Source organism: Vicugna pacos, chromosome 22, assembly GCF_048564905.1.
Source record: "Vicugna pacos chromosome 22, VicPac4, whole genome shotgun sequence".
In the NCBI taxonomy this organism is placed as follows: Eukaryota; Metazoa; Chordata; class Mammalia; order Artiodactyla; family Camelidae; genus Vicugna; species Vicugna pacos.
The window spans coordinates 11,594,731-11,606,739 of record NC_133008.1 but is presented as its reverse complement, the minus strand read 5'-3'; the positions used below and the strand labels follow the sequence as shown (position 1 = coordinate 11,606,739).

At 46.8% G+C, this 12,009-nt stretch overlaps 1 protein-coding gene across 1 annotated transcript in view; it reads right to left on the bottom strand.

Moving 5' to 3' along the window:
* The window catches only part of SH3PXD2B (SH3 and PX domains 2B), a 98,395-nt gene that overhangs the window by 36,240 nt on the left and 50,146 nt on the right, over positions 1 to 12,009 (bottom strand). Inside the window, exon 5 of the mRNA XM_015234967.3 lies at positions 4,172 to 4,263. Coding sequence (XP_015090453.2) covers positions 4,172 to 4,263 — 92 coding nt within the window. The remainder of the gene's footprint in view (positions 1 to 4,171; positions 4,264 to 12,009) is intronic.

Sequence of the window (12,009 nt, the reverse complement as noted above, 5' to 3'; positions counted from 1 at the left end):
GCAAGAAGATTTCTTCTAGCTGGTCAAAAGAGTAAGAAAAAAACTTTGGATTCTCACCACACGCCATGTGTTGAAATGAATTCTAAACGATTTCACGAGTAAATGTTAAAACAAAAGAAAACCTAAACCAATGAATTACCTAGAAAAACATTCAGGGAACTATCTTGTGTCTGAATGGGGACCGCCCTTCTTAGCCTGAAAGAGGCTGAAAGAAGTCACAAACGAAAAATGGTCACCAGATGTGACTTCGCCAAAATATAAAACGTATGTCCATCACAAAATCCAGAAATAAAATATCAGTGCATAATGAAAGGGACAAAGGTTTACCACAAATATGGCAAAGGCTAATTCCTTATTATTTAAACAGCCTATACAAATCAATACTAAAAACAGTAAAACCAGCAGGAAAAAAACAAGCAAAGAGATTTCCCCTTCCAACTGTGCAGCAAGAGCCTCTTACTATTTTTTTTACTGCCCATATTAAAAAAAATTTACATGTATGTACTGTTCATTGTTTCTAAGAACAGCTTAGAGCTTTAGCTTTTTAAACTCACATAGTTATCAAAGGAATAAAGCCAACCACAAAACAAGAATCAACAAAAAGCAAAAATCCAATCACAAAGGACAGTCAAATGTGCTTACATATATTCATTCACTCTTGAACTTTAATGCCAACCAGCCTGCCTCTTTTCTAGCTCAAGAAATGCCCACCGGCCCTCCGGCCCCGAAGGCAGAAACTGGGCTTGTTTTTCTGAGCTTTCAGTGTGGGTGGCAGTTGTGGGAAATATTTGGGGAATGAAGACATTTGAATGAGCTGATCCTGTCTTTGCTGGTTTTCACCCTGAGACGTGGGGGGAGGGAGGGCCATCTGGAAGGCCTGCGAGGAAAGCCTCTGGTCTTCCTGTATGAGGATGAGCATCTCCACGTGGTACCCACTCCTTCCCAGAGATGCACAAACATCCAACATGCCAACTAGCTTCTCTCTTACTGGCTTGAAAACATTGTAGAACCCAAGCATCTTGGCCCCGGGCAGCCACGGGGGTGTGAAAACTGTGCATCTACTGTGTGCCAGGCGCTGTGCTAAGCACTTCACACACATTAAAGACCCAAGCTCATCATGACTGTGGGCTCTGCATCCATGGATTCAACCAAATTCAGAGTGAAAATGTTTAAAAAAAAAATTCCAGAGTTCCAAAAAGCAAAACTTAAATCTGCTGTGGGCCTGGCAACTATCTGCAAAGCATTTACACTGTATTATGTACTATAAGTAATCTAGAGACAGTCTTAAAGTATATGGGAGGATGTGCGTAGGTTACATGCAAACATTCCGCCACTCTGTATGGCGGACTCGAGCACCTGTGGATTTTGGTATCCGTGGGGGATCCTGGAACTCATCCCCCTGCTGATCATGAGGGACAATCGCACTATCATTCCAATTTAAGAAGTAAGGAAATGGACTCTCTTTAAAAGTATAAAAACAAAACTCCAGGAAACTAGGGAAAATGTTTATCCTTTGAATCATCAAACATGACTCCCAGGGGGAGCTCACCAGGATTTCAGCCCCAAACTCCAGCTGATCATGTCCTAATTTCCCCACCGTTATTTCACTTCAGCCTCCCAGTAACCCCCTAGAGTGGGCAGCGCAGGTGACGGGGTCTCATTTCACAGATGACCTAAGTGAGGCTGAAGGGGAGGGAGGGGATGGCTCTGCCCAGGCGGGACAGCTGGCTGCTTGGCCAGCAGACTGCAGGCTCCCTGTGGGCACAGACTGCGTGTGTCATGTCAGCTCTGTGTCCCCCGTGCCTAGCACCTCGGCTGGTACCTATTTCCTGAATGAATGAATACTGCTGGTGCTTCTGACAGGGAGCAGCGCCGGGTCTAGAAGGCCCAGTCCAGCGTTCTTCCTACAAGCCTAAGGTGGGGAAAGTCCTCTGTGGCCACCAGAGAGCATGACAAAGCCACCACATAGCCTCCTCGATGTCCCAGCTCCTCTAGAAGGCTCGTTCCCACCCCATTTGCCAGAGTGTCCCTCTTTCCTATATGAAGGTGCCCAGACTCTTGTCAAGCACAGCTGGCTGCCCCTGGCCTGGCTCTCTCCCATTTTTCTCGGTAAACTGGGCTGATGCCTGCTCAGGGGCTGGGAACCCACTCACCCACCCTCATCAGGCAGGAGGCCAAAGACATCCAAGCATTAATGTTCAGAAGGGTCTCCTGGGCAGTGGTGCTTAATCTTAAGTCCATGCATGGGATTCGGCACAGAGAAATCAAGGCCCAAGGCTACAAAGCCCACGTGTAGAGGCAGGATCTGAACCTGGACGTACCCTGTTGCAAACCCAGACTCTTCCTTGGAGCCTTGTGTAGGAGGCACACGCTTGGCAGCCGCACAGAGCAGACCTTAAGACTCGGGCAGACCTGGGGAAAATCACCTTCACCGCTTCCAACTGTGTGACCTTAGGAGAGTCTCTTTCATTATTCTGAACCTCAACGTCCTCATCTGTAAAATGGGGATGACAGCTCCTACCTGGCAGTTTTGTGAGAGGATGGAGTGGAAACTGAGCAGTTCCATATTCTTTGATTCTCCTCACCTAGAAATTAGAATTGAAGCCAGGGACTACAAGCTGAGCTGGCAGTTCAACCCTGGAAGCCTGGAAGCACTGTAGACCCGGGGCCCTTGAGAATATTTCACCGTGTCTCGTCATGCCGATAAAAGCTGGGTAAGGTTTACCAGGCACAAATGCTAAAGACACCAACAACAGACATGGTAGCCACGATGGGCTGCAGGTCTGTTAGCAGATTTACACTCATTCTGCATCTTTTCAAAAAAAAATTATGTGTCGGCAAGGCGTTTCCTTGTGATGTTCTGATTCAAAAGGTTTACTGCGGTCCCTTGCGGAATGGCATCCCCACGCTTGTGTGTGCTGGCTCTGAGAAGCTGCATTCACTTGCTCTGAGCTTGTCACAGAAAACGGTATGTACTGCAGTTTGCTGACCACAGAAAGTTAAGTTTATCGTCTGTGTTAAACCGCTGGTCCTGAGCGATCAGCTCACTACTGTGACCTCTGAGCTGGACCCTGCACGTTGCTCATGTACATATACAAACGGCCTGATTTCACGTGAAAACTCTCTGATGCCTCCTCCTTAGAGGCCTCTTTAAAAAGTAAGCTTTGTGACTTTCAACAAATTCACTTTCAGAAAGCACATGAGTCTTTCTAGCTCAACCTACATACAGTGTTTAGCCCACGGACATACAGCCAACATAAGCCTGGGTCCTTACTGCTGTTTTGGGCAGTGAGCTCAGAGCTAAGAGAAGCAGCTCATACTTCTCCTGTAACAGAACCTGGCTGGCACATCTCAGCCCTTCCTGATGGGGCCCAGACGGACCCCCAACCCTGTCGGCTCTTGCTCCTGTGACCCAGCACAGCCCCGGCACCTGCGGTCTGTGTCCTCCTCCCCTACTGCAATTTCTCCATTAGACAGACCCCTTCTTTCTGCAGACACATGTAATGCCTTTCCCCAAAAAGGGCTTTTAAAAAAGCACCACGCATCTTTCAGTGTTTCACGCTGGCCAGGCTATTGGTGCCATCAACCTTCGGTGTATAAAGGCTGGCAGGCCGCTGGTGTGGAGATTCTGTGCGATGTGCACTGCGCGGCTGGGGAGATGCACTGACAGGCACCTGGGAGCGGTGCCCATCTGCGGCAGGGAGAAGCGAAGGGGAGGCAGGGCTGGAGTGAGGATCTTGGACAGCTCTGCAGTCTGTCTGCCCAGGATCAAATTCTGGTCCCATCATTCACTACCGATGGGACCTTGAGTGGGTCTCAGTCACTCACTCATTTACATCACTGATTGTTCTGAGTACATCGACCTTCCAGGGCAAGGCACACAGTCCCTGCCTCGAGGGCCCGCTGTCTTCTCTGTTCAGATGCCGTGGGTAAGTGTCGGGTGTTGGGGATTCGGGAGAGCACTCAGCCAGCCTCCTGCAAATGTGAAACTCATCTGTGGCTACCTGCAGTCATGTGAAGGCTACATGCAGGGAGGCCCGGCATGGGCTCCACTGTTAGAATCTAGTTTACATTTTACTCAGCTTTCCTCCAGTTCTTCCCGAGGCTGGCTGGCCCGGCAGGAAGAGAGGCTGTGAGAGGGAGCTCCAAGGAGGTCCATAAAGCAACTTACTCTTTCGGGGGATTCAGGTCCTCAGGTCTTGTCTCAAAGAACTGCAGCACCTCATCACACTGGGAGATGTAGGGGGGCAGCTGGATCAGGGCCTGGGGAAGAGACACAGGTGAGCCCAGCGGAAGGGAAGGGGTGTCAGGGATGCTACAAATCAGGGGTCCTCAGACGTGGGTGGGCACCAGTCACCGGGTGGGACTGGGCTCCACCTCCGGAGTTTCTGATTCTGTAGGTCTGGCGTGGGGTCTGAGAACACGCCTTCTAGCAAGTTCCTTGGTGATGTTGCTGTTGCTGGTTTGGGGACCACACACACACACTGTTTATGTATATACATTCACATATACATTACAGGCTTATTTGGACAAATACCACGTACATATTTAGACAAAACAATAAATTGTGAACTTCATGCCATGTCAATACTCTTCCACAACATCTATACTGCATACTGGGTGTCTAATGGAAAAATACATCATACTTTATTCAACTAGCTGCCTGTAGGTGAACATTTAGGTTGTTCCCAACACGCCTGCCTGTCCTAACGCATGGATCTGAAGTGTTAAAATGAAGGGTCTGTTTGATTTGGGTAGAGGTTAGACGTGTCCGGATTAAGTTGAAACACCTGGGATGTCCCACTGCCCAAACCTGCGTTCATTTGCCCCCTCGGTTCATCAGTTAAAGGAGTCACGACGGTCCCCGCTGATGGGCTGGATCAGGAAGGTGGGGGGCACAACATGGGCCTAGGCGTTTAAATTACGCTGGTTTATCTACCAACAGGTATTCAGTCAACGATTCAATAGATATTTTCCTTATGCCCAATGCTGCACTGATCTCTGTGCCAAACAGAATTACAGGCTACACCCCAACATGAAAGGATGTGAAACTAAGATACGGCTCCGTGATGAATAAACAGCTTCATTTAACAAATATATACGTAAGCCCCTTCTGGCGCAGGTCCTGGGTTGGCACACATATCGGAGTGCCCCAGGGCTGTTTCATGCACACACTTTATTATGAACTTTTATGCGGGGAGACTGCCTGTGCAGATGCACACATTTAAACAGCCCAGGTACTTCTGCCAGCCACTCCACCCCACAGGGGATGCTCTGGAGTGAGGTGGGACTCTGCTCTCTCCGCAGAAGGCCTCAGTCCCCTGGTGCCTCTCGCAGGCCTTCTTGCCAGCTGAGTGTGAATTCTAGGGTGAAGATACATCTTGTATTTTCTGTATAACAAGCCTCTAAAAGCTACCCCCACCCAAAGTGATTTTCCAACCCTGCAACTAGGCTATGATAGACTAACAGAGACACGGATGGGGGCGGGGGTGTCTCCAATGTGGTACCTTCTACAGGGTTTTCAGGGGGGTATTTTGACCCTACATGATTTATTTTTCCAAGTTTTGAAGTTTTAATTGTGGTAAATGACACATACCATCATTACCATTCTAACCATTTTTAAGTGTACAATTCAGTGGCATTGTGTGAACTTTTTTCATCCTGTAAGACTGAAACTGTGTACACATTAATTAAACAATTGTCTAATGCCCCTCCCCAGCCCCTGGCAACCACCATTTTACTTTGTGTGTGTGTGAATTTGACTACTCTAAGTACCTCATATAAGTGGAATCATACAGCACCCGTCCTCTTGTGACTGGCTGATTCACTAAGTATCGTGTCCTCAAGGTTCATCCACGTTATAGCATGTGTCAGACTGTCCTTCCTTTTCAAGGCTGAATAATATTCCATTGTGTGTATGCAACAATACATTTTGCTTTTCACTCATCCCTTGATAGTCACTTGGGTTGCTGACCTTACATGACCTTTGAGTCAGGCTCTGATCTGAAGCCACCTCCCCTCTCCTGAGGAGGTATAACCTCCCCCAAACTGAAAGTGGAAAAACCTGGAAGGTGGGTGGATATGTTTTAGTAGGGTATCTTCCACTTTCTATCCTGGGATAAAGGATGCTGACCTAAAGGGCCTTGTATAAATGGCTCATTGATTTCAAAAAAATTTTTTTTATTAGCCTTTAAGTATCTCCTGCTCTGCAGCAAATCCCCAGGGACCAACCCTTTCCAGGCCAGAGGTGGAGGGCCCAAGAGGGAGGGCAGACCCCTCCCACCTCCCATTTCTGACTCCCTTCTCTTTCCGGGTGGAGCAGAGCATATTCATTCCCCTGCTGTCCTGGGGCTCCCTGTGGGTTGCTCCTTCCTCTGAAATCCTGCAGCTCTTGCAGTTGGAACCACATAATGAAGGGAACTGATTATATCCTGGACTGTGGTGTGTCCTGGCTGCTTCGTGTGCAGAAATCTTGTGGCTCCCCGCAGGCTGCAAAAACAACACCCCCTTGCGTGGGCTCAGCACTTGACGGCTCCCAAGTGTCACGCCATGCAATCCTGAGAGGGCTGGCTCACTTTAGAGATGGGGAAATGGAGGTTCTGGTAGAGTGACTAGGACGTGAGCCCCTAACCAGCTGACTTCAGCCACTCTATTCCAAACCCACAGAGGCTGGGGGGGCGGGGAGCTGTTCCCCCCTGCACCTTCCCTACATGTCTAGACAGTGTGGGGAGGACCCTGATACCTGGTCGAAAGCATCTGCTGGATAAACAACGTGAGGAAGAGGACTGGATGCGGCCAGGTGGCCCTATGGGCCGAGCTGGGTGAGCCCTGAGGTGGCCATGGTCTCTGCCTAGACAGGGCCTCCCAGGTGCTCTCTGCTGAAATGGCCCCGAATGGACCAGTGTGGAAGGGACAATGGAGCCCACAGGAACCTCCCAACGATGCCAAGTCCTCTTTCGGTTTTGAGCAATTCCTAGGAGGTAAGAGCCAAACCAAACCCCCAGAGCATAAAATGAAGCCAAGTTACTCATAAAAGGCGCCACCGAATGCTTTGATATTTGCCCCTTTCATTTTGGGAAGACAGGCTAACAGTAAAAACATGACCTGCGGCACAGAAATAGTCCTGCTTCTGAAATATTCCGGAATCGTCTTGCGTTTGGTCAGTGATGACAAAGAACCACAGTTCCAGGAAAACTCTGGTTCTGTTCAGCATGGAATTCTGGCCTTTTGGACAGATGTGGCTGGTTGATGCGGGGGCAGGAGGAGAGGTGAGGAGGGCAAGTCCTGCTTGCTGAAGGTAATGATGAAAGGTCAGTCCAGCTCCTGGTTCTGGTGCTGGCCATGTCCCATCCCCTCTGAACCTCAGTCTGCTCATCTGTAAAATGGACATAACTACCACCCATTTTGGAGAGTTGTGCTACAGAAGATGTGAGGAAGTGGCGGTAAGGTTTCCATCATAAACCAGATGCTTGATAAACATTAAGTTAACCCTCGGGCTCTCTGTACTGTACCAAGTCCAACAGTGTGCTGCTTCCCAGAGGGGGATTTTGGAGTCAGCAAGATGATTCAGTTAAATAACAATGCCTCAGCTGGAGAGAAAGTTCTGGTCTTCTCAGTGCTCTGTCAATCCTCTTTAACTTCAAAACGAATGGCCCAAGAGTTCACACTTCTCTCTCTTTATATTTTTAAAATTCTAGTTTACTGTGTTAAAAGCATTTAACACGAGACCTGCACTCTGAACCAGTTTTAAGTGCATGACGCAGTATGGCTGGCTGGCGCACAGCAGGTCTCAAGAACTATCCATCTTGCTTGACTGAAACGTCACGCCTGGTGATTAGTAACTCCTCATTTTACCCTCCCCACGGCCCCACCATTTCAATCCTTGATTCTACGAATCTGACTATTCAAGATGCCGCGGGGTAGTGGAATCACACAATATTTGATCTTTCTGTGACTGGCTTATTTCACTCCACATAAGGTCCTTAAGGTTCATCCATACTGCCGTGTATTACAGAATTTCCTCTTTCCTTCCTAAGGCCTGAATAGTGTTCCACTGTATATACTGACCACATTCAGGTTACTTCGACATCTTGGCTATTGTGAATAGTGCCGCAACGAACCTGGGAGGGCCAATGTCTCTTCCAGACTCTGATTTCAATTCCTCTGGTCGAATATCCAGAAATACGATTGCTTGACTATATGGTAGTTTTATTTTTAATTTTTTAAGGAACTTCCATACTGTTTTTCATAGTGGAAAATTTCCACCAACAGTGTGCATGGGTTCCAATGTCTCCATACCCTCACCAAAACCATTGTCTTGTTTGTGATAACAGCCATCCTGATAGGGGTGAGGCAGTATCATAGTATGGTTGTGATTTGCAGTTGCCTGATGATTAGGGACATTGAGCAACTGTTCATATACTGGTAGGTCATCTGTATATCTTCTCTGGAGGAATGTCTATTCAAGCCTTTAGATCATTTTAAAATTGGGTTATCAGCTCTTCTGCTATTGAGATATATGAGTTCCTTATATATTTGGGGGACCAACCCCTTATCAGACATATGGTTTGCAAATATTTTCTCCCATACTGTAGATAGCCTTCTTACTCTGCTGACTGATTCCTTTGCTGTGCAGAAGTTGTTTAGTTTGAAGTATTCCCACTTGTTTATTTTTGTTTTTGTTGCCTGTGTTTTTGTTATCATATCCATGAGATCACTGCCAAAAGCCCTGAAATAAATCCATGCATATGGTTTACTGATTTTCAACAAAGACGCCAAGAATACATAATGAGGAAAGGACAGTCGCTTTATCAAACTGCCCTGGGAAAACTGGGTATCCACATGCACAGGAATGAAATTGAGCCCTTATCTTATGCCATTCCCCCAAAGTCAACTCAAAATGGATTAAAGACGTAAACAAAAGACCTGAAACTATACAATTCCTAGAAGAAAGCACTTCATCAACTTGTTTCCTGACAGCACGACCAGGCTGTGCAGAGCTTCCTCCGGGAGGAGGCGACGGCAGCTGGCTAGATTTCAAAACATTCTTTGTTGCTGTTTCATTGTTTTCATTTTTTACCTTTATGGGACGTGATACCAGTTTTACATTATGGTTGTGATATAAAATTTCCTCTAATATATATTTTTAAGATGTTTAAAAAGTGAGCTAATTTAAAGAAAAATATTAATAATACAGGTGGTAGTATACGGTAAAAATCTTCAGGGGGGTTCTCAAGTGAATCTGGTGAACACTGCCATTATACTGCCTACATAGTTTACTTTTAAAATACTCTGGCGTGAGTATACACACTCATATGGATGTGTGTGTGTGTGTGTGTGTGTGTGTGTGTGTGTGTGTGTGTGCGTGCGTGCGTGCGTGCGCGCGCGCGGAACGCGGCAAGCCCGGCAGCACACATCCTTCCGAACGGTGCCCTGGGCCTGCGATTCTGACCCTTCTGTGTTCAGCTCTTTGTGAAGACCCTCCTGTCAGACTACGGTTAGGATGAGCTGAGCCTGCCACTGGGATATCACTGCGCCTCCCTTGGGGAAAATGTCACGCAAACGGGTGTCAGACAGACAGCTGGTATTCCAGTGAGCTTACAGAACAACACGAGAGGCTGTTTAGGGAGCTGCTTGATCACAGATGCTGCAATGTGTGGCAGGCTGTGGCTGAGTCTTGTTTCCATTGTGTCTTTTGATGAACAGAAGTTCTTAAATTTAATGTAGTCAAATACGTCATTCTTTTTATGCTTGGTACTTTTTGTGTCTTTAGAAGTCCCTCTACACCGAGAGGTCACAAAGATATCTTCCTGTTTTTATCTTTTAAAACCTTTTCTAATGGCCTCTTACATGCAGGTCTTTAATGGACTTGTAAATGGTTACCTGTGCGGCGTGAGGCAGGGGTTAGTTCTCTTTTTTGTTTTTTTTTCTTTTCTTTTTTAGGAGGGTTTTGTTCGTTTGTTTGTTGTCAATTACAATGTGTCAATTTCTGGCATACTGCACAAAGTCCCAGTCTTGCATATGCACACATAGATTTGTTTTCATGGGCCTGTTTCTGGTTTGGTTCCAATGGTTTGTCTACCCTTGTGCCAACACCATACTATGCTAGTTACTGTAACTTAATAATAGGTCTGGCAGTGCAGGAAGTTTCCTCCCAGCTGGTAGCTAGATTTGGGGACATTGACTACCCTCTTCTATCCATCTTTACCTACTGGAAACTACCAATATCTACCAAAATAAGGCTAATTGTGATAGGTCAAACTGGCTTAAGTCAGCTCACAACGATGCCAGTGACAGAGACCAAATGTTATGTAAAAGACTATGCCGTCTCTAAAGGGCTCTGCAGAACTTGTGACAAAAGGGATGCTTTCATTTCCCGCCAGGAGGTCAGTTCCTTTGAAGCCAAGCCCAGGGGATCTGGCCAACCAAAACCCCCCAAAATCTGCTTCTTCTGATGCATAAATAGCAGGGGGCGGTAACTCCCACCGGCTCACATAACCTGAGCAGTCTCTTCCCTGTGGTTAATCCAGGTCAGTCTGTGATCTCCAGACCATTCCAAGCACAGCCAAATGCCGGCAGCTGCTCCTGCCCCTCATCCCTTCAGGATTTTATATTTCTTTTTCCCAATCAATTGTCCAGGGGTTCATGAGGCCCAGGGTGAGAGGGTGGGCTGGGGCAGAAGCAATAAAGCACAATCTGGGCTGAGAGACAACAGATTCTGGGGAAGGTGCCAGTGGGAACCTCTTGGCTGGCCAAGGTGACCCCAAGGGTCCAAAGTTCTTGCCAGCAGGGCCCAGACAAAAGAATTTTAGGCTCTAGAGGTTTAGAAAAGGACAAAGAGCAGAAGATCTGAACTTTCCTCTGAGAACTGGGAGGCAGCAGTAGTGTCTTTGTGCCTGAGTGACTGGCCCTTAGGAGAGAGAAGAGTGTGAGTTTATCTGCCTCTATGAAACACAGGCTGAAATGCTGCAGCCTCTTCAATTTTTACTTTGTTAGAGAAGCTATACATGGTATGTAAGTGCCGAGTCCTAAGAGGCCCGGGTTCGTCTCTCAAACCTTCCAGCACTGTTGTTGTGAGTAACTCTGCTGGATCTCCATCTCTTCGTCGACACAGTGGGAATAATAAAAACGACTTCTCAAGGTTACTGCAGGGATGAAAGGAGGTCATGTCTGGTAAACAGCAGGCGCTCCATCAGGAATGACTTTCTGCCCTTCCATGACGTCTCCTGCCAAGAGAGGGGGCACCTCTCTCTACACCGTCCCCCTCCAAATTTTTCCTACAGATTGACTGAAGAATAATTTATGTACCGTGAAATTCACCCATTGTAAGTACACAATTCAATGATTCAAATTCAAATTATAGAGTTGGGCAACCGTCACCACAACCTAGTTTTAGAAATTTTCCATCACCTCAAAAATTTCCCCAACCTAATTTGCAGTCAATCTCCATTTCCACCGTCCCAAGGCCCAGGAAACCACTGATCTGCTTTTGTCTCTCTAAATTTGCCTTTTCTGCACATTTTACATCAATGGAATCATACAATATTGTAGCCTTTTGCATCTGGCTTCTTTCATGTAGAACCACGATTTTGAGATTCATTCATGCTGTAGCATTTATCACTGTCGAATACTATTCTATTGTATGTCTATGCCACACTTTCTTTATCTATTCATCAAATGATGGGCATATGGATTACTTCCAATCTGAGGCTATTATGAACTAATGCTGCTAGGAACAATTGCATCCCATTTGTGTGGACAGAAGTTTTCAGTTCTTGTGAGTGTACACCTGAGAGTAGTCATGATAAATTTCACTTTTGAAGAAACTGCCAAACTGTTTTCCAAAGTGGCTTTCCAACTATGTCCCCACCAGAATGAAGATCTCCAGTCCCTCCACATCCTCACCAACTCCTGGTCTTGCTGATTACAGCCATTCTTGGGGCTGGGTAGGCGTATCACCTGTGGTTTTATTTTGCAATGCCCTAATGATTAATGACATTGTACAACTTT